The 18,062-nt window shown below is 40.6% G+C and overlaps 1 protein-coding gene across 1 annotated transcript in view; it reads right to left on the bottom strand.

Annotated features, from left to right (window-relative positions):
- Positions 1–16,773, bottom strand: part of LOC117988573 (uncharacterized) — a 53,267-nt gene extending 36,494 nt beyond the window's left edge. The window contains exons 1-2 of the mRNA XM_034975731.2: positions 16,442–16,773; positions 14,871–15,115 (exon numbers count right to left, since the gene is read on the bottom strand). Of these exons, the coding sequence (XP_034831622.1) occupies positions 14,871–15,115; positions 16,442–16,595 (399 nt within the window). The 5' untranslated portion in view covers positions 16,596–16,773. The remainder of the gene's footprint in view (positions 1–14,870; positions 15,116–16,441) is intronic.
- Positions 16,774–18,062: the final 1,289 nt, after the last annotated feature.

Here is an 18,062-nt window from a genome sequence, read left to right as displayed (position 1 = left end):
GTTGTGGCAGTTCAACTTCAAACATCTCTATACTATATAAAACTAGCTGATGCCCGCGATTTCGCCCGCGTGATTTAGGTTTTCTAAAAATCCCGCGGGAACTCTTTGATTTTCCAGGATAAAAAGTAGCCTATGTCACTCTCCAGATCTTTATCTATTCCCATGCAAAAAATCACGTCATTCCGTTGCACCGTTGCGACGTGATTGAAGGACAAATCAACAAACAAACCACACTTTCCCATTTATAATAAGGGTACCGATTCAAAGTCCTGATTGATTTATAATTATCACAGCCTATACCGCTGGTCCTAGAGACATGAAATTTGGAGGGAGTGTTCTTTGTAAAGAGTAGGTATTCAATAAGAAATGATTTTTCGAAATTCCACCCGTAAGTGGGTTAAATGGAGCTTTGAAATGCGTGTAGTCCACGCGGACGAGGTCGCGAACATAAGTTAGTCTTAAATAAATGACATGCGTTGCAATGATTATTACTTTTAGAATTTTTATATACAATCATATTTAATTAGTACGTTTTTAGTTTTTACCCAAGTGAATGAAATAGTTTAGTCAGTTTGTACCCAGGTGAATGAAAGTATAATTTATTTCAATGCGGGTCGTTATTATATTATGTGTTTCGACTCATTAGTAGGTACTCAGCATTATGCAGAAAATTGAAACTTTCTAACCAATTTTAAGAAAACTTGTACCTATTTCGGATTAGGAATAGTTACGTAAATATTTCGAAATTATTAAACGCACTTTCAAATTTCAAGCGATTCGTCTGCAGCAGAGCTAGTAGTCATTTCATAAGTGTTACAAGTTACAGGTGAATGCTGAACGTTAGTTGCTATGTGGCATGTGGCATACGATATGTATGTCTGTATGTTAGCGATCAATCAGGCACCGGCGTCGTTCGCCCCGGGTCGCGGGTCGCGGGTCAGGTATCGGGGGCGACCACGGAAATGGACATTATACACGCTGGAAATGGTGTGCCATCTAAAATGACAGTTATTTTTGTGCCAATCCGAAGCGCTCCACTGGTGTTTGAAGAAGGATCCGGACCGCGAGGCGCGCGGGGATCTGCGTTTTTGTGCACGTCTGCCCCAGAAATGGGAGAAAGACTCAAAGGGACAAGGAAAAGATAAAAAGAATTTGTTGGGAGTCAAGAAGGCGCCCCGGGAAAGAGCCACCGAGCAAGTACCGAACGGGCGCCCTCCCGCGTTTCGGCCCATATAACCGCGAGGTTGGTATGCTTACAACCCACCACCACCAATGGTGGGTGGGCCATGGGTGGTGGTGGGTTGTAAGCGTACCGGAAATCAAAATTGACAGTGTGTCAAACGATGTTCATCATCATCGTCGTCATCATCATCATGATCAACCCATTGCCGGCTCACCACAGAGCACTGGTTTTCAAACTCAAATTATTTATTCAGAATAGGTAAAATTTTACGCTTCCTGATTGTCAAAATTTTTCCGTAAGATGATATAGTGGTGATAATTAATACGTACTTAAAACTAAAGCTACGAGGGTTCCAAACGCGCCCAGGTCTGACAAGAGCCCACAACAAACTCACACTTCTTTTAGAATGAGTCATAGTTCACCACGCTGGTCAAGTGCGGATTGGCAGGAAATGGTCTTCGTTTTGACACTATGTTAACAGCTGTCTCATCACTAACATTTAGTTTCAAATACGGTCACTGCTGCTATCAGCGCCAAAATGGAGGAAATTGAGTTGTTTCGGAAACAAGTCGGCAATCGCAGGTCCAGCGTGTATTATAATAGAGGTGAGTGTGTACGCGTCGAGCAGGCAGCAGGCACCTACAGTGACGCTATAACTACAGAGCTGATTGCCTGCACGCTAATTGGGCACGCGTGTCGGTTTAAGCTAGATGCTCGATCTACACACTGGGCTGGCTTGGCCACACTACTTGGTGACTCAGGGGGCTTGGTAGATTTAGCATTTGATGATGTGATGACACCGTTGAGAGCATGTTGGCCTGCATCGCCGGCTACCAGGAGGTCACTCTTTCTTCGTAACACTGTTGGCAGAGCGGTCGCGTTCGTCACGAAGAGATGTCTGTGAGGCAGATGCAATTCGCCTCACAAACATTGGCCATTTCGCCATGAGGTCACAAAAAGTGCTATGGAGTGTTTATGGCACGTCCTAATGGCAAGTTTGTATGACTGATGCAATATGAATAGTACGACATAGGTCGAGATGGCAATCGGAGTGGGAACGCCCCGCACACCCGCACAGCCCCCGCGCTAACCCGGTGCGGGTGACGTGCGGGTCCTGTCGCGTATTATACCTACTGCGATGCAAACACTTGCGGCGGCCGCATCCAGACAGACAGACAGGGGGACATGCAGATTAATGGCGATCATCATTTAATCAGAATGTTAGTACATTTCAATTCTGGAGGGGGATTACCTCCCAGAGTTGCACTCGCCCGAGCCACTGCCGTTGGCTTGAAGTGCAGTTACATACACACACACACAGCATAACTTTTTATAGATTTTTAGTTTATCCATATTAATATTATAAATGCGAAAGTGTGTCTGTCTGTCTGCTAGCCTTTCATGGCTCATCCGTTCAACCGATTTTGACGAAATTTGACACAGATATAGCTTGCATCCCGAGGAAGGATATAGGCTTTTTATCCCGGAATATCAAATAGTTCACAAGGGATTTTTAAAAACCTAATTCCAAGCCGACGAAGTGGCGGGCATCAGCTAGTTTATAATATTGTTATGGCTTAAGCCAAGCCTCGTTGAAAGTCCAACATTATCTGCGAGCCGCCTGCCTCGGCCCACGTAAAGCTGGAAATTATAGAAAACGAGCTGCAACAAGCCAGCGCGCTGCCCCGCGGCCCTGACAGCTCGAACTAAGTAATCGTAGTTTGTTGGTATGCAAATCTTGTAATTATGTCCGATTCCCGCCGCCACTCGCCGCCATGTTTCAATACCACAAGCCTCACATTAACATTGCATTGTTCACTGCAGGGAACTATTATAACTTGCTGGGCCAAAAAGCCTATGTATGTACGTTCCCGGGATGCAAGATTATCTCTGTACCAAATTTCGACAATATCAGTGAAATAGGTCGTGAAAGGCTAACAGACAAACACACTTTTGCATTTATAATGTTAATATGGATCTGTCGGAGATATTTGCTTTCAACGACATTGACATTTCACGTCTCAAATTGCGGGGAAATGATCGAACCACTTTCGCTTCACTTTTACTGTTTAGGAATTAGATATTGTTTAATTTCGACTAAGGTGTATGTATTATTAGTGCTCAGTGTCAACTCTCAAGTATCGGAAACTACACATTCTCAGACAACTTCAATCCGGCATAAACTTCATTTTCTTAACAAGTTTAAAGTCAAAGTTAAAATCTTTCATTCATACTGCACACTTAGTTGGATTTAGCAACCAAATACGAGAAGATTTTGATAATTATTGTTATTTACGCCAACCTGAAAGTAAACCTCCACAAATGACATCCACAACAAACTCTCTGTTAGTTGGGAGGTTGATTAACAAGACAATGTGGACTGTTAGAAAATTTTACTTTAATTTTTGTGATCAATGTTTGATTTTAAAATAATATGCTAAGTAGGTACACCGCGTCCGCGCGACTTTCCGTTTAGTCTCTTTGTTATGCACTGCCTGTCGCCCCGCAGCCCCTGCCCCCTGCCGCGAGTGGCGTCCTCGACACTCTCCTTTAGTCTCTTACTAAACTCTTACTCAAAAATAGTGAATTTAAAAACCTTTGAAACAAAAGTGCGCAAATTAAAGCTTCCGGCGACATTTACATGCTGTCTTCCGCTGCGCGGTTGCGGGAGAATGACAGCTCCAATGTCACGATCGCAATCATCTCTGATTGGTTAACGCTCGCTCACTATTGGCTACAATGCATTGTTGCAACAAGAATCGCACTAATTCAGCCAATGAGAACAATTGAGATTGTAATAATGATTGATGCAGGTTTTAGACAACCGCCCTACTGGTTACTTGTACGACTGCAAATACTATTTTATACATGGCATAATCTTGTACCTATATCAAATATTTGAAAAGAGCAACCGCCGAGTTTCTTGCTGGTTCTTCTCGGTAGGAAAGGCATTCCGAACCAGTGGTAAATGCATCCGACTATTCGTAAGTACTTGTAAAAGTTTATTCGAATAAAAAAGATTTTTTTTTTCTTTTTTTCTTTTTTCATTTGTGATCGAAAACCCAAATACCAATTTTCATGCAAATAACTTGAAAAGTTACCGACTTTCATACAAACTTCCATCCCCCATTTAACCCACTTAGGGGTGGAATTTCGAAAAATCCTTTCTTAGTGGATACCTACTTTTTACAAAGAATGGACCCTCCAAATTTCATGTCTTTAGGACCAGTGGTTTAGGCTGTGCGTTGATATATATGTCAGTCAGTCAGTCAGTCAGGACTTTGAATTTTATATATATAGATATCTACTACAAAATTAAGCCGCAGGGAAAAACTACGTGCCGTATTAGTGTGTGAACTGAAAGTAATACCGGTTGTAAAGAGGTTAAGGATTATCCAGAATGTGCGGAACCGGTCCCTCGCAGTGCAGAGAAACCTGCCATTCGGGACCACGCGCCTTATTTGAACCGACACACTTCAGCTTTACTTGACATCTTGACACCTTTACATTTGTTGCTGTTCTTGCGGCCTTGATACTATAGTTGGTACCACAGCACAGTTCAGAAAAAAGATGGAATCCGAATGGTGAACTTGATGTTCCCGTCAGTTTACTTTCCTCGTTCCTAGCTCTTCTCGGCGTCTTCGTCCGCGGTATATATCTTATAGCGTAAGTTACTTCTGGATAAAGTATCTAAGTTACTTCTGGATAAAGTATCTAAGTTACTTCTGGATAAAGTATCTAAGTTCTAATGGTGAAACAATTATTATTAAAGTTGATTCAGTAGTTTCAAAGTATATCGATTAGGTACAAACAAACAAATCTTTCCTGTTCATTGACTGACTGACTCATATATCAACGCACAGCCTAAACCACTGGTCCTAGAGACATGAAATTTGGAGGGTGTGTTCTTTGTAAAGAATACTATCCACTAAGAAAGGATTTTTTGAAATTCCACCCCTAAGTGGGTTAAATGGGGGATGGAAGTTTGTATTAAAGTTCGTCATTTTTAAAGTAACATCGATAAAAGTTGGTAGTTTTCGGTTAAAATAAAAAATACGTAGATATGTATTTCACGATTTTCGAAAATTCTACTACCAAGGGGGCTAAATAGGGAATGAAAGTTTGTATGAAAGAATATATATTTCAAATTATTTCCATGAAAATTGGTTGGGTTTCAGTATTTTTGGAAATTCAACCTCTAAGTCGATTTTCTAAATTCTACCCGAGCGAAGCCGCGGCAGGTCAGCTAGTATTAGTATAAGGTGGAAAAGCAGTGAGGAGATTTTCCAAAAATCCTGAAACAAGTATTTCGTTATTTTTAACCGAAATTCCAATGATCAATTTTTGTTGACATAACTTGAAAAATTACAAAATTTCATACAAACCTCAGTTCATAACAAGTAGTTTAACTCGGAAGAGAATCAGAGATGGTGTGTGTAGTAGGCACTAGGTGACCTCTAGTAGGTGGAAACAAGACTCCTAACCTCAACCTAACCGCAGCAGCGCGTCTGTTGTCTGTCGCAACTCGAACGTGGCGGCTTTCCGTCAACTACATCCCATTACAAACTGAATAAATCCCGCAAATTGCTAATGTGCGTGGCCGCCATTTTAGGGACGTCAGCACTAGACTGAAGTTTCGAGCTGATGGTATATTTTTATTTCGGCTGACGTCAAAATCACGTCATTTCGATGTTAATGAGACATGGTTCCAGCGCAATAGCAATTTGCGGGACTTATACCACGAGACATTTACACGGCGTACAAGCAGCCAACCGAGCGGACCAAACGATTGCATTGCGTGTGCAATGTGGAACATAATATTATGCATTTTCTTCGTAACTATTTATCAACTGCATACATTGCTGCTCTTGTAAGAGGTAAAGGCGTTGACTGTGCAGAAAACTAATAATGTAACTAATACTCGTTATCAGTAATGATTATTTTGCGAATAAAGCTGAGCACTCATCTTTCAGCACCAACTCGTGTCATAAGGTGCACCGACCGCACGCGCCTGAAACTAAGCTTTTTGCAGTAGGTAGGTATGTAAGATCAGAATTACTGAGGAGAGTGCTCTGAGTTTCTCTACGTGATCAGATCAGAAATAAGGAGATTTGTAGAAGAACCAAAATAACTAACATAGATCAACGGGTTGCTGTGTTGAAGTGGCAATGGGCGGGCACAAATCATTCGAAAAACTGATCGATGCTGTGTGGCATGGTACATTTTGGCGTGGCGAGGTCCAACTCGTATGCAGAAATTAAAGCTTGTATACGCGGACATATTTTATTTTATAACTACCTACCTACATTTGTTCATAATAGTTACACATACCTACCTAGAATATTAGACTAAGTATTAACTACAGAGGAATGTGCAGTGCTCAGACAAGCCGCCAAGCGCTTACGAGCATAAAGAAACCAATATTGTAAGCGTTTTTTCTTTTTGTGTGGAAATAAATAAATAAAATAAATAAATAAACTGGAGTTCCCAAGCTACTGCAATGGCGACGCCGTACTAGGTGCATAGACGATACAAAATGAGTCGTAGGGAGCCGCTAAATTCGTAGTCTATGTTATTACATAGTAAGAAAACATTTAACTTTGGAGTAATGAACTAAGAAAACTACGGAACTGTAAAAATGAATTGAGTTCAGCGCGTGCGGTGCTGCTCCTAGATGTGCGATCAGTTTTAGCGAGCACCCACACACTTGCAATAAGAAGCTTAGCTTTGTATTGTGTTGGTGTTGGTTAAATACACTAGTTACGTAGGTTACAATACTGGTGGTTAGTAGAGTATTGAACTCTAGTATACCATCGATATAAATGACAAGATATGCCCAAGCGAACGAAATTTTTCACGGTTTTGGAACCAAATAAATCAGCGCCACCTCTTACCCGTTTGAAATCCAGACGTCACTGAGGTTGCATTGGTGCTAAAGCACCACTGAATCGGTGCCATTTTGTTTGTTCAATAGCCCTGATTTTCCATATTTTCATATTCATTCCATACGAAGTAATATAAGTCAATGTAGTATACAAAGACATTATGTTACGCTACCTACTTGAAAAATATCGATCCATTGATTTTCATCTGAAATCTTTCAATTTGACGGAATTTTATTAGATTGATCAGACTATTTGGTATTTATAATACAACAAGATTCAATTAACAATAGAACTGGGTACAATCCGTCTTCAAATGAATTCTTCAAATTAACAGATCATTGAATCACTGAAATTGTTTTATAAGTTAACTAGACCATATTTTATTATTTTTTATTTCATTATTTATTAACTAGATGATGCCCGCGACTCCATACGCGTGGGTTTAGGTTTTGAAAAATCCCGTGGGAACCTACTTCCGTCCCCGAGATGTAAGCTCACTTTTTGAGCCCAAAATCGGTTTAAGGAATGGGCCGTGAAAAACTTTTCAACTGACAGACACACTTTCTCATTTATAACATTAGTATATTATTATCCGCTAGCTAATGCCCGCGACTTCGTCCGCGTGGAATTAGGTTTTTTAAAAATCCCGTGGGAACTCTTTGATTTCCCGGGATAAAATAGCCTATTTCCTTCCCCGGGATGCAAGCTATCTCTTTACCAAATTTCATCAAAATCGGTTGAACGGTTGGGCCGTGAAAGGCTAGCAGACAGACAGACACACTTTCGCATTTATAATATTAGTATGGATTAATCCATTTTTAGGGTTCCGTACCTCAAAAGGAAAAAAATTTTTGCAGGTAGGTAGATCTTATAGCTGACATTTGGGGAGAAATCTGAAAACCGTGAATTTAGGGTTAGATCACACAAAAAAATTCAATTGTGGTCATGAACTAATAATAATTAGTATTTTCAACTTTTGAAGTGAGATAACTATATCAAGTGGGGTATCATATGAAAGATCTTTACCTGTACATTCTAAAACAGATTTTTTTATTTTTATGCATCATAGTTTTTGAATTATCGTGCAATGTCGAAAAAATACGACTGTAGTACGGAACCCTCATTTTAAATAAATAAATAAATAAAAATCTTTTTTATTCGAATAAACTTTTAAAAGTACTTTCGAATAGTCGGATGCATCTACCACTGGTTCGGAATGCCTTTGGGCGAGCATGACTCGCACTTGGCCGGTTTTTTTATATTAATTCTAATGAATAATTAGTTAATAGGTAGGTATTCCGACAGAGATTTACGGTCTATTAAGTCGAAATCTCATTCCAAAGGTCGATGAACAATATTTATTTTCCGAGTTGGTAGCTTCAATGTTGGTTTAGAAGAAATTAAAAAGTTCCCACATCCTAAATTAGGAACAGTTATTAAACTGTACATTTCGTCGAATTAAATAATTAATTTCTGGGAAAATGTGCATTTAAAATAAAAGCGCATAATATAAAAGATCTTTTTGTGCGTCACGCTCATCCATACGTATAGTATTACAAATGCAAAAGTGTGTCAGTCTGTGACTGTCTATCTGTTATGTTTTTATGACTCGACTTTTTAACCGATCTTAATTTTTAATCCCGGGAAATGAGTGTTTTTCGCGGAGTTTTACAAGTTTCGCGCGATCCAAGTGGTGGTGAAATCTTAGGCTGAGATTTGTAGAGCATACTTTGACTTTGATCAGACTTATGCCAGACAGATTTATGCCAGCTATATAACGCTGTCTTCTTTTAACAGCATCTTAAGTAGAAAGACACAAAATAATTTGTAGGGAGTCAAGAAGACGCCCCGGGAAAATGCCAAGAGCAAGTACCGAACGGGCGCCCTCCCGCGATCCAGCTCATATAACCGTGAGGTTGGAGGGGCCATGGGAGGTGGGGGGGGGTTATTCAAGTATCTTAAGCAAAGTCAAAGTGTGCTCTCTACAGTCCCCTGACAGCACGCAGGCGGCGCGCGGCGCTGGGGTCCTCGGGCAGCGTCAGCGGAGGCCGAGTGCGTGGAGCAAAAAGCGCCGCAAAAACTACAACTAAATAGCTGCATGACAAAAAGCACGCCCAAAATACTAACAATAGTTTTCCATCAGTTACCATGTATTAAGGTGAGTCTCCATTAAAGCGAACACGAACGAAAATTGCAGAAATATACCTACCAGCCTTACCATATAGTACAGAATAATATTGAACGAAAACATAGGGAAATGAAGAACTACTGTCTAAAATCAATAGAGGATGCAATACCACACAATAGAGGTCGTTTATTAATTAAATAATAGATCCGCAATAGTTCCGTTGACATGATGGATGACTGATGGAGCAGAGGATCGTCCAGATATCTTTGTCAAACAAACATCAGTCATCGCATAGATAACCATAACTTACAGAATGGACTGGCAGAAACATCTATCACTACCCATATTATAAATGCGAAAGTGTGTTTGTTTGTGGATTTGTCTTCAATCACGCCCCAACGGGTCGACGTGATTTTTGCAAGGGTAAGACATAGACCTGGAGAGTGAAATAGGTTACTTTTTATCCTGGGAAATCAAAGAGTTTCCACGGGGAATTAAACACCTAAATCCATGCGGACGGAGTCTCGGACATCAAGAATTAGTAATCTATAATGGACCCCATACAACGGAGGGCTTAAGTGGGAAGGAAAAACTAGTGGCAAAAATTCTATAACGCTGTCCTGTTACGATTTGATGATGCAATAATCCCGCATGTCTCCGCTCCGCTCTTATCTACGTGGCTTCAATGTACACGTATCCTAAAACCTATAAAAACTGAGTGATATTTCTTACAGCCTTAACGGAGGCAACAACCTTACAGACAATTATTGTTCAACAAAACAATATTAAGTTTGTTATCTTGACTGAAGATCTTATACCTAGCTACCTACAGGGCAACTTCCTATTGTTGTACACTTATACACTTGATAAATCATATAAATAACATGACAAATTAATGAGATATGTATTTTAGTACCAAATAGTACGTGCTATACTTTTTTTAGTAGTCAAGTTAGCCCTTGACTGCAATCTCGCCTGGTGGTAAGTGATGATGGAGTCTAAGATGGAAGCGGGCTAAACTGGAAGGGATATGGCAGTTTTTACTGAACCCGTACCGGAACATGTACAGACCTAACCATCCTAGCATAGTGGTTGTGGAAGATTATGGTTTGACTAAGTTGTCGAGTATCGTATGCAACTGTTTGCTGAACGTTCAAGGCCACCAATCGGCGCGACCACCTGTGACCTAGGCAGTAGGCAGTAGGCAGTAGGCAGTAGGCAGTAGGCAGTAGGCAGTCCACCTCACCTACCTCACCGACAACAATTCGTGTAATTATAACTTCCAATGCATGCCACGTTTACCACACACAGTGTTTTGAGGGCAGCGATACTAATGTGCCGCTAGACGTGGTGCTTTGTAGTAACAACTTCTTTTCTTCTCTATAGCTCTTTGTACTGCGGATTTGTAGTCCGCAATAATTCCGCCAATGTCAATTCAGTGGAGAAAACAACGTAGTAGTTTGGTGATGATAAAACAATACCCGGCTGAGTTTGTTGTGGGCTCTTCTCACACCTGGGCGCGTTTGGAACTCTCGTAGCTTTAGTTTTAAGTCAGCGGAAAAATTATCATCACTATATCTTACACATCCTACAACTGACAATCAAAAAGTGTAATTTTGTAATTTATTACCTATTTTGAATAAATTATTTGATTTGGTTCTTGAATTCCTTTCATGAGAGACTTTCCTTTCAATCCTTTGTTAAACGTAGACATCATAGTATGTTTCGACTGACATTGATGGCCACGCTCCTGTCAAACGAAATCCGCTTTACACGCAGTCCGTTTTTACGAACATAGATAAGTTAGAACTTAGAACAAATAAGTATAGTACCCGGCAGGAAATATTGTACATTGACCTTTAGAAAGAGATAGCGGTTTCGTAGAGCGTTGTCTCTGTCCTTCAGACCGACAACACTTCACATAGGTACGAGTGACAAAGACAACGCTCTACGAAGCCTTTCTAAAGGTCGATTCACAATATTTCCTGCCGGATACTGTACTAAAGCTATCCTATGTTAACAATAAATTATTTTAAAGTTATCGCGCAAAATATTTTTTTCCAAACGGACTGCGTCTAAAGCGAATTACGACTGACAGAACGATGTCCGTTGGAACATATTGTTATTTGTTACTGTGAAGTGTGAAGCGCCCCATCTAGTGGAACATTTACATATCGCTGTGTTTGAAGGATGTACTCGTACGCACGCAACGTTGCCATCAACACTGAGCTGTGGGAAACTCGAACAATAGTTTGTCGTCACAAGAGGCGATGTAAAAACAACTTGCGGAGTTCAGTTCCTTGCCACAATGTGAGAACATGTCCAATACATTGCAACTACAAAACCAACGTCGGCACGTCTTCAATAAAAGCCTAATCATCATCATCATCATCATAATCATCATCGACCCAATGTCGGTCCACTACTGAGCACGGTCTCCTCTTAGAATGAGAAGGGTTTGGCCATACCCCACCATGCTATCAAAGTGCGGATCGGCAGACTTCACACACCTTTGAGAACACTATAGAGAACCCTCAGGCGTGCAGGTTTCTTCACGATGTTTCCCTTCTTTAAGTGATATTTAATTGCTCGCACATAGCTCCGAAGAGTTAGAGGTGCGTGCCCGGAATCGAACCTCCGACCTCCCGAGTAGGACGCTGACGTTACACTGTCATGGCTTTTTTATTTATTTATAGATTATGGCTTGCGCTTGACTGCAATCAGACCCGGTGGCAAGTGATGATTCAGCCTAAGATGGAGCGCGCTTGCCAAGAAGATCAGTGATGCCTATTCACTCTTAACTTGAAGGTGACATGAGAAGGCTCTGTACAGTGTACACTTAATAAGGCCCTAGGTAATTATAACGTGCGAAGAAATCGAAAACGGCCGTTTTGAAACCCGTTTGGATTTAACGACTTAATGAATGCGCAAAATCGTTACGATACTAAACTAGCTAGAGAGGAGTTTTTGTGGGCGGTCTCTCCGTCACTCGCTCCATACAAACGTGATTTGCTTCTCATTTCAATATTAACCAAACACACTCGATGTAACTAGACACGTTCTAGAAACTAATTCGTCTGTGCCAGATGTCCGTAATATATACTGAAGTACGCGATCCCGCACCGGGTTAGCACCGGCAATGTGGGTGTGCAGGGCGTCCCCATCCCGATTGCCATCTCGACCTGTCGCGTACCATAGTTATAAAGTTACATGGGTTTAAAGATTTGTGGGTAAATTCTTGAGACCGTCACTTTGAAACTGGATATTTGTAAATATGACATAGATTCCTAGAACGTATCTACAACAGTGAGTTTGATCGGTTAGTATTCGAATGAGAGCCGAACTACGTTTGTACGGAGCGCACTACGTTACTGAACAGCTTTTAAAATTTTAACAATTTCCTTAATGTCGAGACAATAAATTGTGATGTGGTTTTAATTGCAGTAACAGACAGAACAGAGGGACAGCTGACGAGTTGAATCATGCGATACAAACAAAAGATGTCAGCAACGCATAATTATCGTTTGACGTGACCAAAACTGCTTTCTCTCAATAATCACTTATGAGAGTCATGAGTCATGACCGATTTTCTGTTTTCATGTAGGTTTCACAGAACAATGACTTTACGGGCTACTAGACTTTGACTACCTTCTGTATTGACAGTAGGTACAGCTAACCTTGTGTGACAAAATCAGAAATGAGGAGATCCGTAGGGGAACCAGAGTAACCGACATCGCTGAACAGGTTGCGAAGATGAGGTGGCAATGGGCAGGATACAGTAGATGTTGGGGTCCCAAGGTGCTAGAATGGCCAGCTTGCACTGAAAAGTTTGCGTTGGAAGATCCACCGGTGGCCCGACGACATCCAACGAGTCACAGGAAGCCGCTGGATGACGGCGGCGCAAGACATTGGCGCGTGGAAGTCCGTACAAAAGACTTATGTCCAGCAGTGGACGTCTATAGGTTGATAATGATGGTGAGATGATGAGCTATCCTCTAGATAGCGGATTTGGCGGATTTGTTCGGAATTTCCACTCGCTGTAATAGGTAACAAAGCTGTGATAGCCACCTTCACCTACAGATAGAACATCCACCTTCTAATCGGAGGTCGGAGGTTCGATCCCGGGCACGCATCTCTAACTTTTCGGAGTTATGTGCATTTTTAAGTAATAACAAATAAATTTAACAATATCACTTGCTTTAATGGTGAAGGAAAACATCGCGAGGAAACCTTTGTTTTCGATATTGTTCTCCAAGGTGTGTGAAGTCTACCAATCCGCACATGGCTAGCGTGGTAGACTATGGCCAAAATCCTTCTCTTTGAGAGGAGACTCTTGCTCCATAGTGAACCGGCGATGGGTTGATCATGATGGTGATGATGTAATAGGTAACGTACGCGATGAGAGAAAGTCAGGATTTTTATAATTTCAAGAAAGAAAGCTCGATCGTTAAAGTAACTGATATAATAATTTGTAAAATCCGTATTACAGTACGCGGTAGAAAATAATGTACATCGACATTTAGAAAGACATAGCGGATTTGTAGCATTGTCTCTGTCATTGAGACCGATAAAACGTCATTTAGGTATGAGTGAAAGAGTCAAACGCTCTACAAAGCCGAACTGTCATTGTAAAGGCCGACGTATGTACATTATTTTCTGCCGCGAAGGCACTGTAGGGTGTTTGAACAAAACCGCGATCGCGTTAGGTGGGAGGTACCTCCCTACTGGTTATGTAGAACGTGAGCGAAACTAGTTTGGTTGAGAATAATAAATTATTGAAATCAACTGAGATGGTATTAATATTAAGTTAACGAATCCAATCACATGAATGATGCTGAGAGCCGCCAGCCTCGCAGTTCTCACGTTACCAGCGCGTACCTACCAACTACTTACTAGTTCATATTTAGGTATTTTAGACCTACTGTATCGTACGTTACGGAGAAGGGAGTTATGGCGATTAAAGGACTATAAGGGGTTCTTTTTTCCTTTTGAGGTACGGAACCCTAAAAAGTAACAAAACCAGCAAAATCTTTTTTATGTTCCGTTACCAGCTAGCCCTTGATTGTGATTTCACCTGGTGGCAAGTGACGATTCAAACCAGACCAGACCACAGACAATTTACAAATCAAAAATTCCCAAACTGCCACCCCGTGGGACCCAGGACCTCCCACTTACAATATTGCAGCACTCACCGCTGCATCAGGGGGGCTTGTCAAAACACAGTACGTAACTTTTTGTAATTTTGAAAATACAAAATTCAAATATCAACAAGAGCGTAGCGTTATTGAAGGGACGTCATTGGCGCCAACACCGGTGTACAAACACGGCTACAAGCAGGTCGCAGGTGAACCTTCGGTGTACAAACACGGCTACAAGCAGGTCGCAGGTGAACCTTCGGTGTACAAACACGGCTACAAGCAGGTCGCAGGTGAACCTTCGGTGTACAAACACGGCTACAAGCAGGTCGCAGGTGAACCTTCGGTGTACAAACACGGCTACAAGCAGGTCGCAGGTGGACCTTCGGTGTACAAACACGGCTACAAGCAGGTCGCAGGTGGACCTTCGGTGTACAAACACGGCTACAAGCAGGTCGCAGGTGGACCTTCGGTGTACAAACACGGCTACAAGCAGGTCGCAGGTGGACCTTGTAGAGAGAACAGTAAGTGGCACTCACCATCTTGGCGAGCATGGTGTCCATCTGCGGCTGGTGCGCGGCGCTGAGCAGCGTGCGGATGCGCGCCGCGTTGGCCACGCACTGCGCCATGCAGCGCTGCAGCGCCGCCGCCTGGCGCACCAGCGCGCCGGACAGCGGCACGCTGTCGCCGCCCGCGCTGCGCAGCACGGACTCCAGCACGTGCGCGTGCTGCGACACGTAGTCCAGGCAGCGCCGCAGCTCCGCCGCCTCGCGCTGCTGCCGCTCTGCAGCAACACACACTGACACTTAGCACAGGCAACTGTTGGCACAGGCAGGTTAAAGGGCACAAACAGATAACAAAGCGATCCCATATGGGGTTCCTCTTTGAGGTATAATGAAGATACATGATATTATAAGTTCTGGTCAACGTCCACTAGTCTTGATTTTAGTATCAGTAACTGATCTAAGCCATGATGGCTCGGTGGTTAGGACGTCCACCTTCTAGTCAGATCAGGGGTTCCATCCCAGGCCTTAATTTTCAGAGTTGTGTGCATTTTTAAGAAATTAAATATCAGTCGCTTTAACGGTGATCCTTCACTGTTAAAGCGACTGATATTTAATTTCTTCGACACCATGACATCGTGAGGAAACCTGCATGCCTGAGAGTTCTACATAATGTTCTCAAAGGTGTCTGAAGTCTGCCAATACGCACATGGCCAGCGTGGTGTACTATGGCCAATTCCTTCTCATACTGGAACTTAAAAGACCTGTGATCTGTAGTGACCCGGCAATGGGTTAATCATGATGATAATGATGAACTGATTTAATGTAAAACAATAATCTTGTTTCTACAATAAAACTATAACTACAAAGATCTGTGTGCATGTAGATATCATTCATCCTATCCAGGCAACATATTAAGTACATGTAAAGGGTCAAAACATCTTAAAACTAGACTCGGTCTAGCAATGGTCTATGTACTATAAAACCATTATAAGTAAAATTACTTATTTACTAAAATACTATATATATACTCATAATTATTTGTAAAGATAACAGTCAAAATTGCCTCTGCCTAATCATTTTGAACCTATATTTTTGTAACAGGAAACTTACATTTTATCATTAAGAGCTTCAATAGCTCAACGGTTAAGGTGCGGACTGAAATTCGAAAAGGTCGGCAATTCAAACCCCAGCCGTTGCACTATTGTCGTACCTACTCCTAGCACAAGCTTTACGCTTAGTTGGAGGGGAAACGGGAATATTATTCATGATTACCATGGCTAATATTCTTTTTAAAAAAAAACTTACAAGTATAAACTTAATTACTTTCTTCTACAAATTGTAAATTTAAGTAGATAAGTACCTACATTAAATTACTTTAAAGTATTGTAACAATTTAGTGTCGATATCGGTAAGTTTATTGTTATTTCAAGAGGGTACACTTTCCTTGATATTATGAAATAAAGTGATATGTCTTATGAATCTTGTAAAATAAATCAGCTTGATTAAGTAATTAATCTGTACTCTCTTAAACCTATTTCATTTTACAATAGGTATTTAGTCGTTTTATAAAATATCTATTGCTTTGTATATCGAAAGTTGTTTACCATGGAAATCGTAAATTCTTTGAGTTCTTCGCTGAAACTTCTCCTCCTGCAGGTCCCTGTCAGCCTGGTTCTGCTTCTCGCGCGCCTCCAGCACTTCCAGGAAAGCGGAAAACAAAGATTTCCTCTCGTTTGTATTTGTAACGGTTTCTTGCATCTTTGCGTTTAAAAAATTATAGAAAGCTGACTTAAGAAACTGTTTTTAACACTGTGATAATTTAATTATGCCCCAAAGTAATATCCTTTTATGTGTGAGAAACTGGATCAAAATAATAAAGGGGCTAAATAGAAAAATAAATTTAAAACGTTAAAGCCCACACAGCCTCTCCCCTACACAGCCAACAACCAGCAACTGACAACTGACAATTGAATTGACATTTATGATTGAATGTTGCTATGTTTAGTCTTAGATTAACTTTACCACATGTTAATATAATATGAGCTGATTGTATTTTTTCTAAAACAAATCCAAAATTGATGGATGTAATGTAATGATGGCATTTTTCCCAAGAAAAACTTAATTTTTTTTGGAAAAAGTATTTTAAGCAGTCAAGTACAGTAAAAGTCAAAGTCAAATATTTTTTTCAAATTTCATAGGTAAATGGGTAATGTTACTTTTATTGTTAGTCAAATTGTTAGATTTGTAAGATCATAGTGGTGATAATTAATTACGGAAACTTAAACTAAAGCTACGAGGGTTCGAAACGCGCCGGGTATATTATTGTAGAGTGTACCTAGACATAAAAATCTTATTTTTCTTATCATGTACGGTGAACTTGCATATTATCTCTACTGTTTTAAGCTTCGTGACACGTCACGTCTGGATGCTTGTGCTACTTAGACATCGAGCAAACGGTTGAGCATGTCTTGATCGTGTACCCGCGCTTTAGCGCTGTGGGTTAGAGTTCAAGTTCAAACTTTGAGATTGATATAGAAATCACAATTCGAAGTCCCTCTTATTATTATTATGTTTGAGGAGAAATGTTGAAAGAGCTACCCCAAACTTTAAAGTAACTAACTTTGTTGTAGCACAAAAGTTCGATTTGGAAAATCTAGGACTATTTTATATTTTCTTTTTGATAATCATTTTTAAGTAACCCTGACCACCTTAACACCTGGTTTTAAGGAACACCTGAGTGCATAAAATAAAATATAACTACCAAAACTATTTAGTTAAATGTTAATCTAAATTCCTTACTATTATATTATTATCAATGTTAGCTGTCTCTACTGTAATCATTAGATAGATAGATAGAAATACTTTATTGCACACAAAAAATATTACATAGGTAACTATTACAGAAACTAAAACTAAAAAATAATTGTATGCAAAGGTAATCATTCTATTTTAATAATAATAATTAATGTATTTATTACGTAACAGGGAGAGCTCTGTACTAACCTTTCTCCTATGGATATCCATGAGTATAATATAGTTTAGTAGGTTTGCCTAAATCTAGGGTAAAATTCGCGATGGTGGCATCACTGTAATAAAAGTTGAGAATCTTGAGCACTTGAGCACCTTGAGAGAAGGAAAGATAAGCCATAGCCAAACATTGTCTGTGGAATATTTACTTAAGTTTATGTGGCACAGGCATTGGAGGCCAGTGTTTGCACTTATAGG

This window comes from Maniola hyperantus, chromosome 14, assembly GCF_902806685.2.
Source record: "Maniola hyperantus chromosome 14, iAphHyp1.2, whole genome shotgun sequence".
In the NCBI taxonomy this organism is placed as follows: domain Eukaryota; kingdom Metazoa; phylum Arthropoda; class Insecta; order Lepidoptera; family Nymphalidae; genus Maniola; species Maniola hyperantus.
Note: the sequence above shows the minus strand (reverse complement) of the source record. Positions and strands in the feature narration are given on the sequence as shown.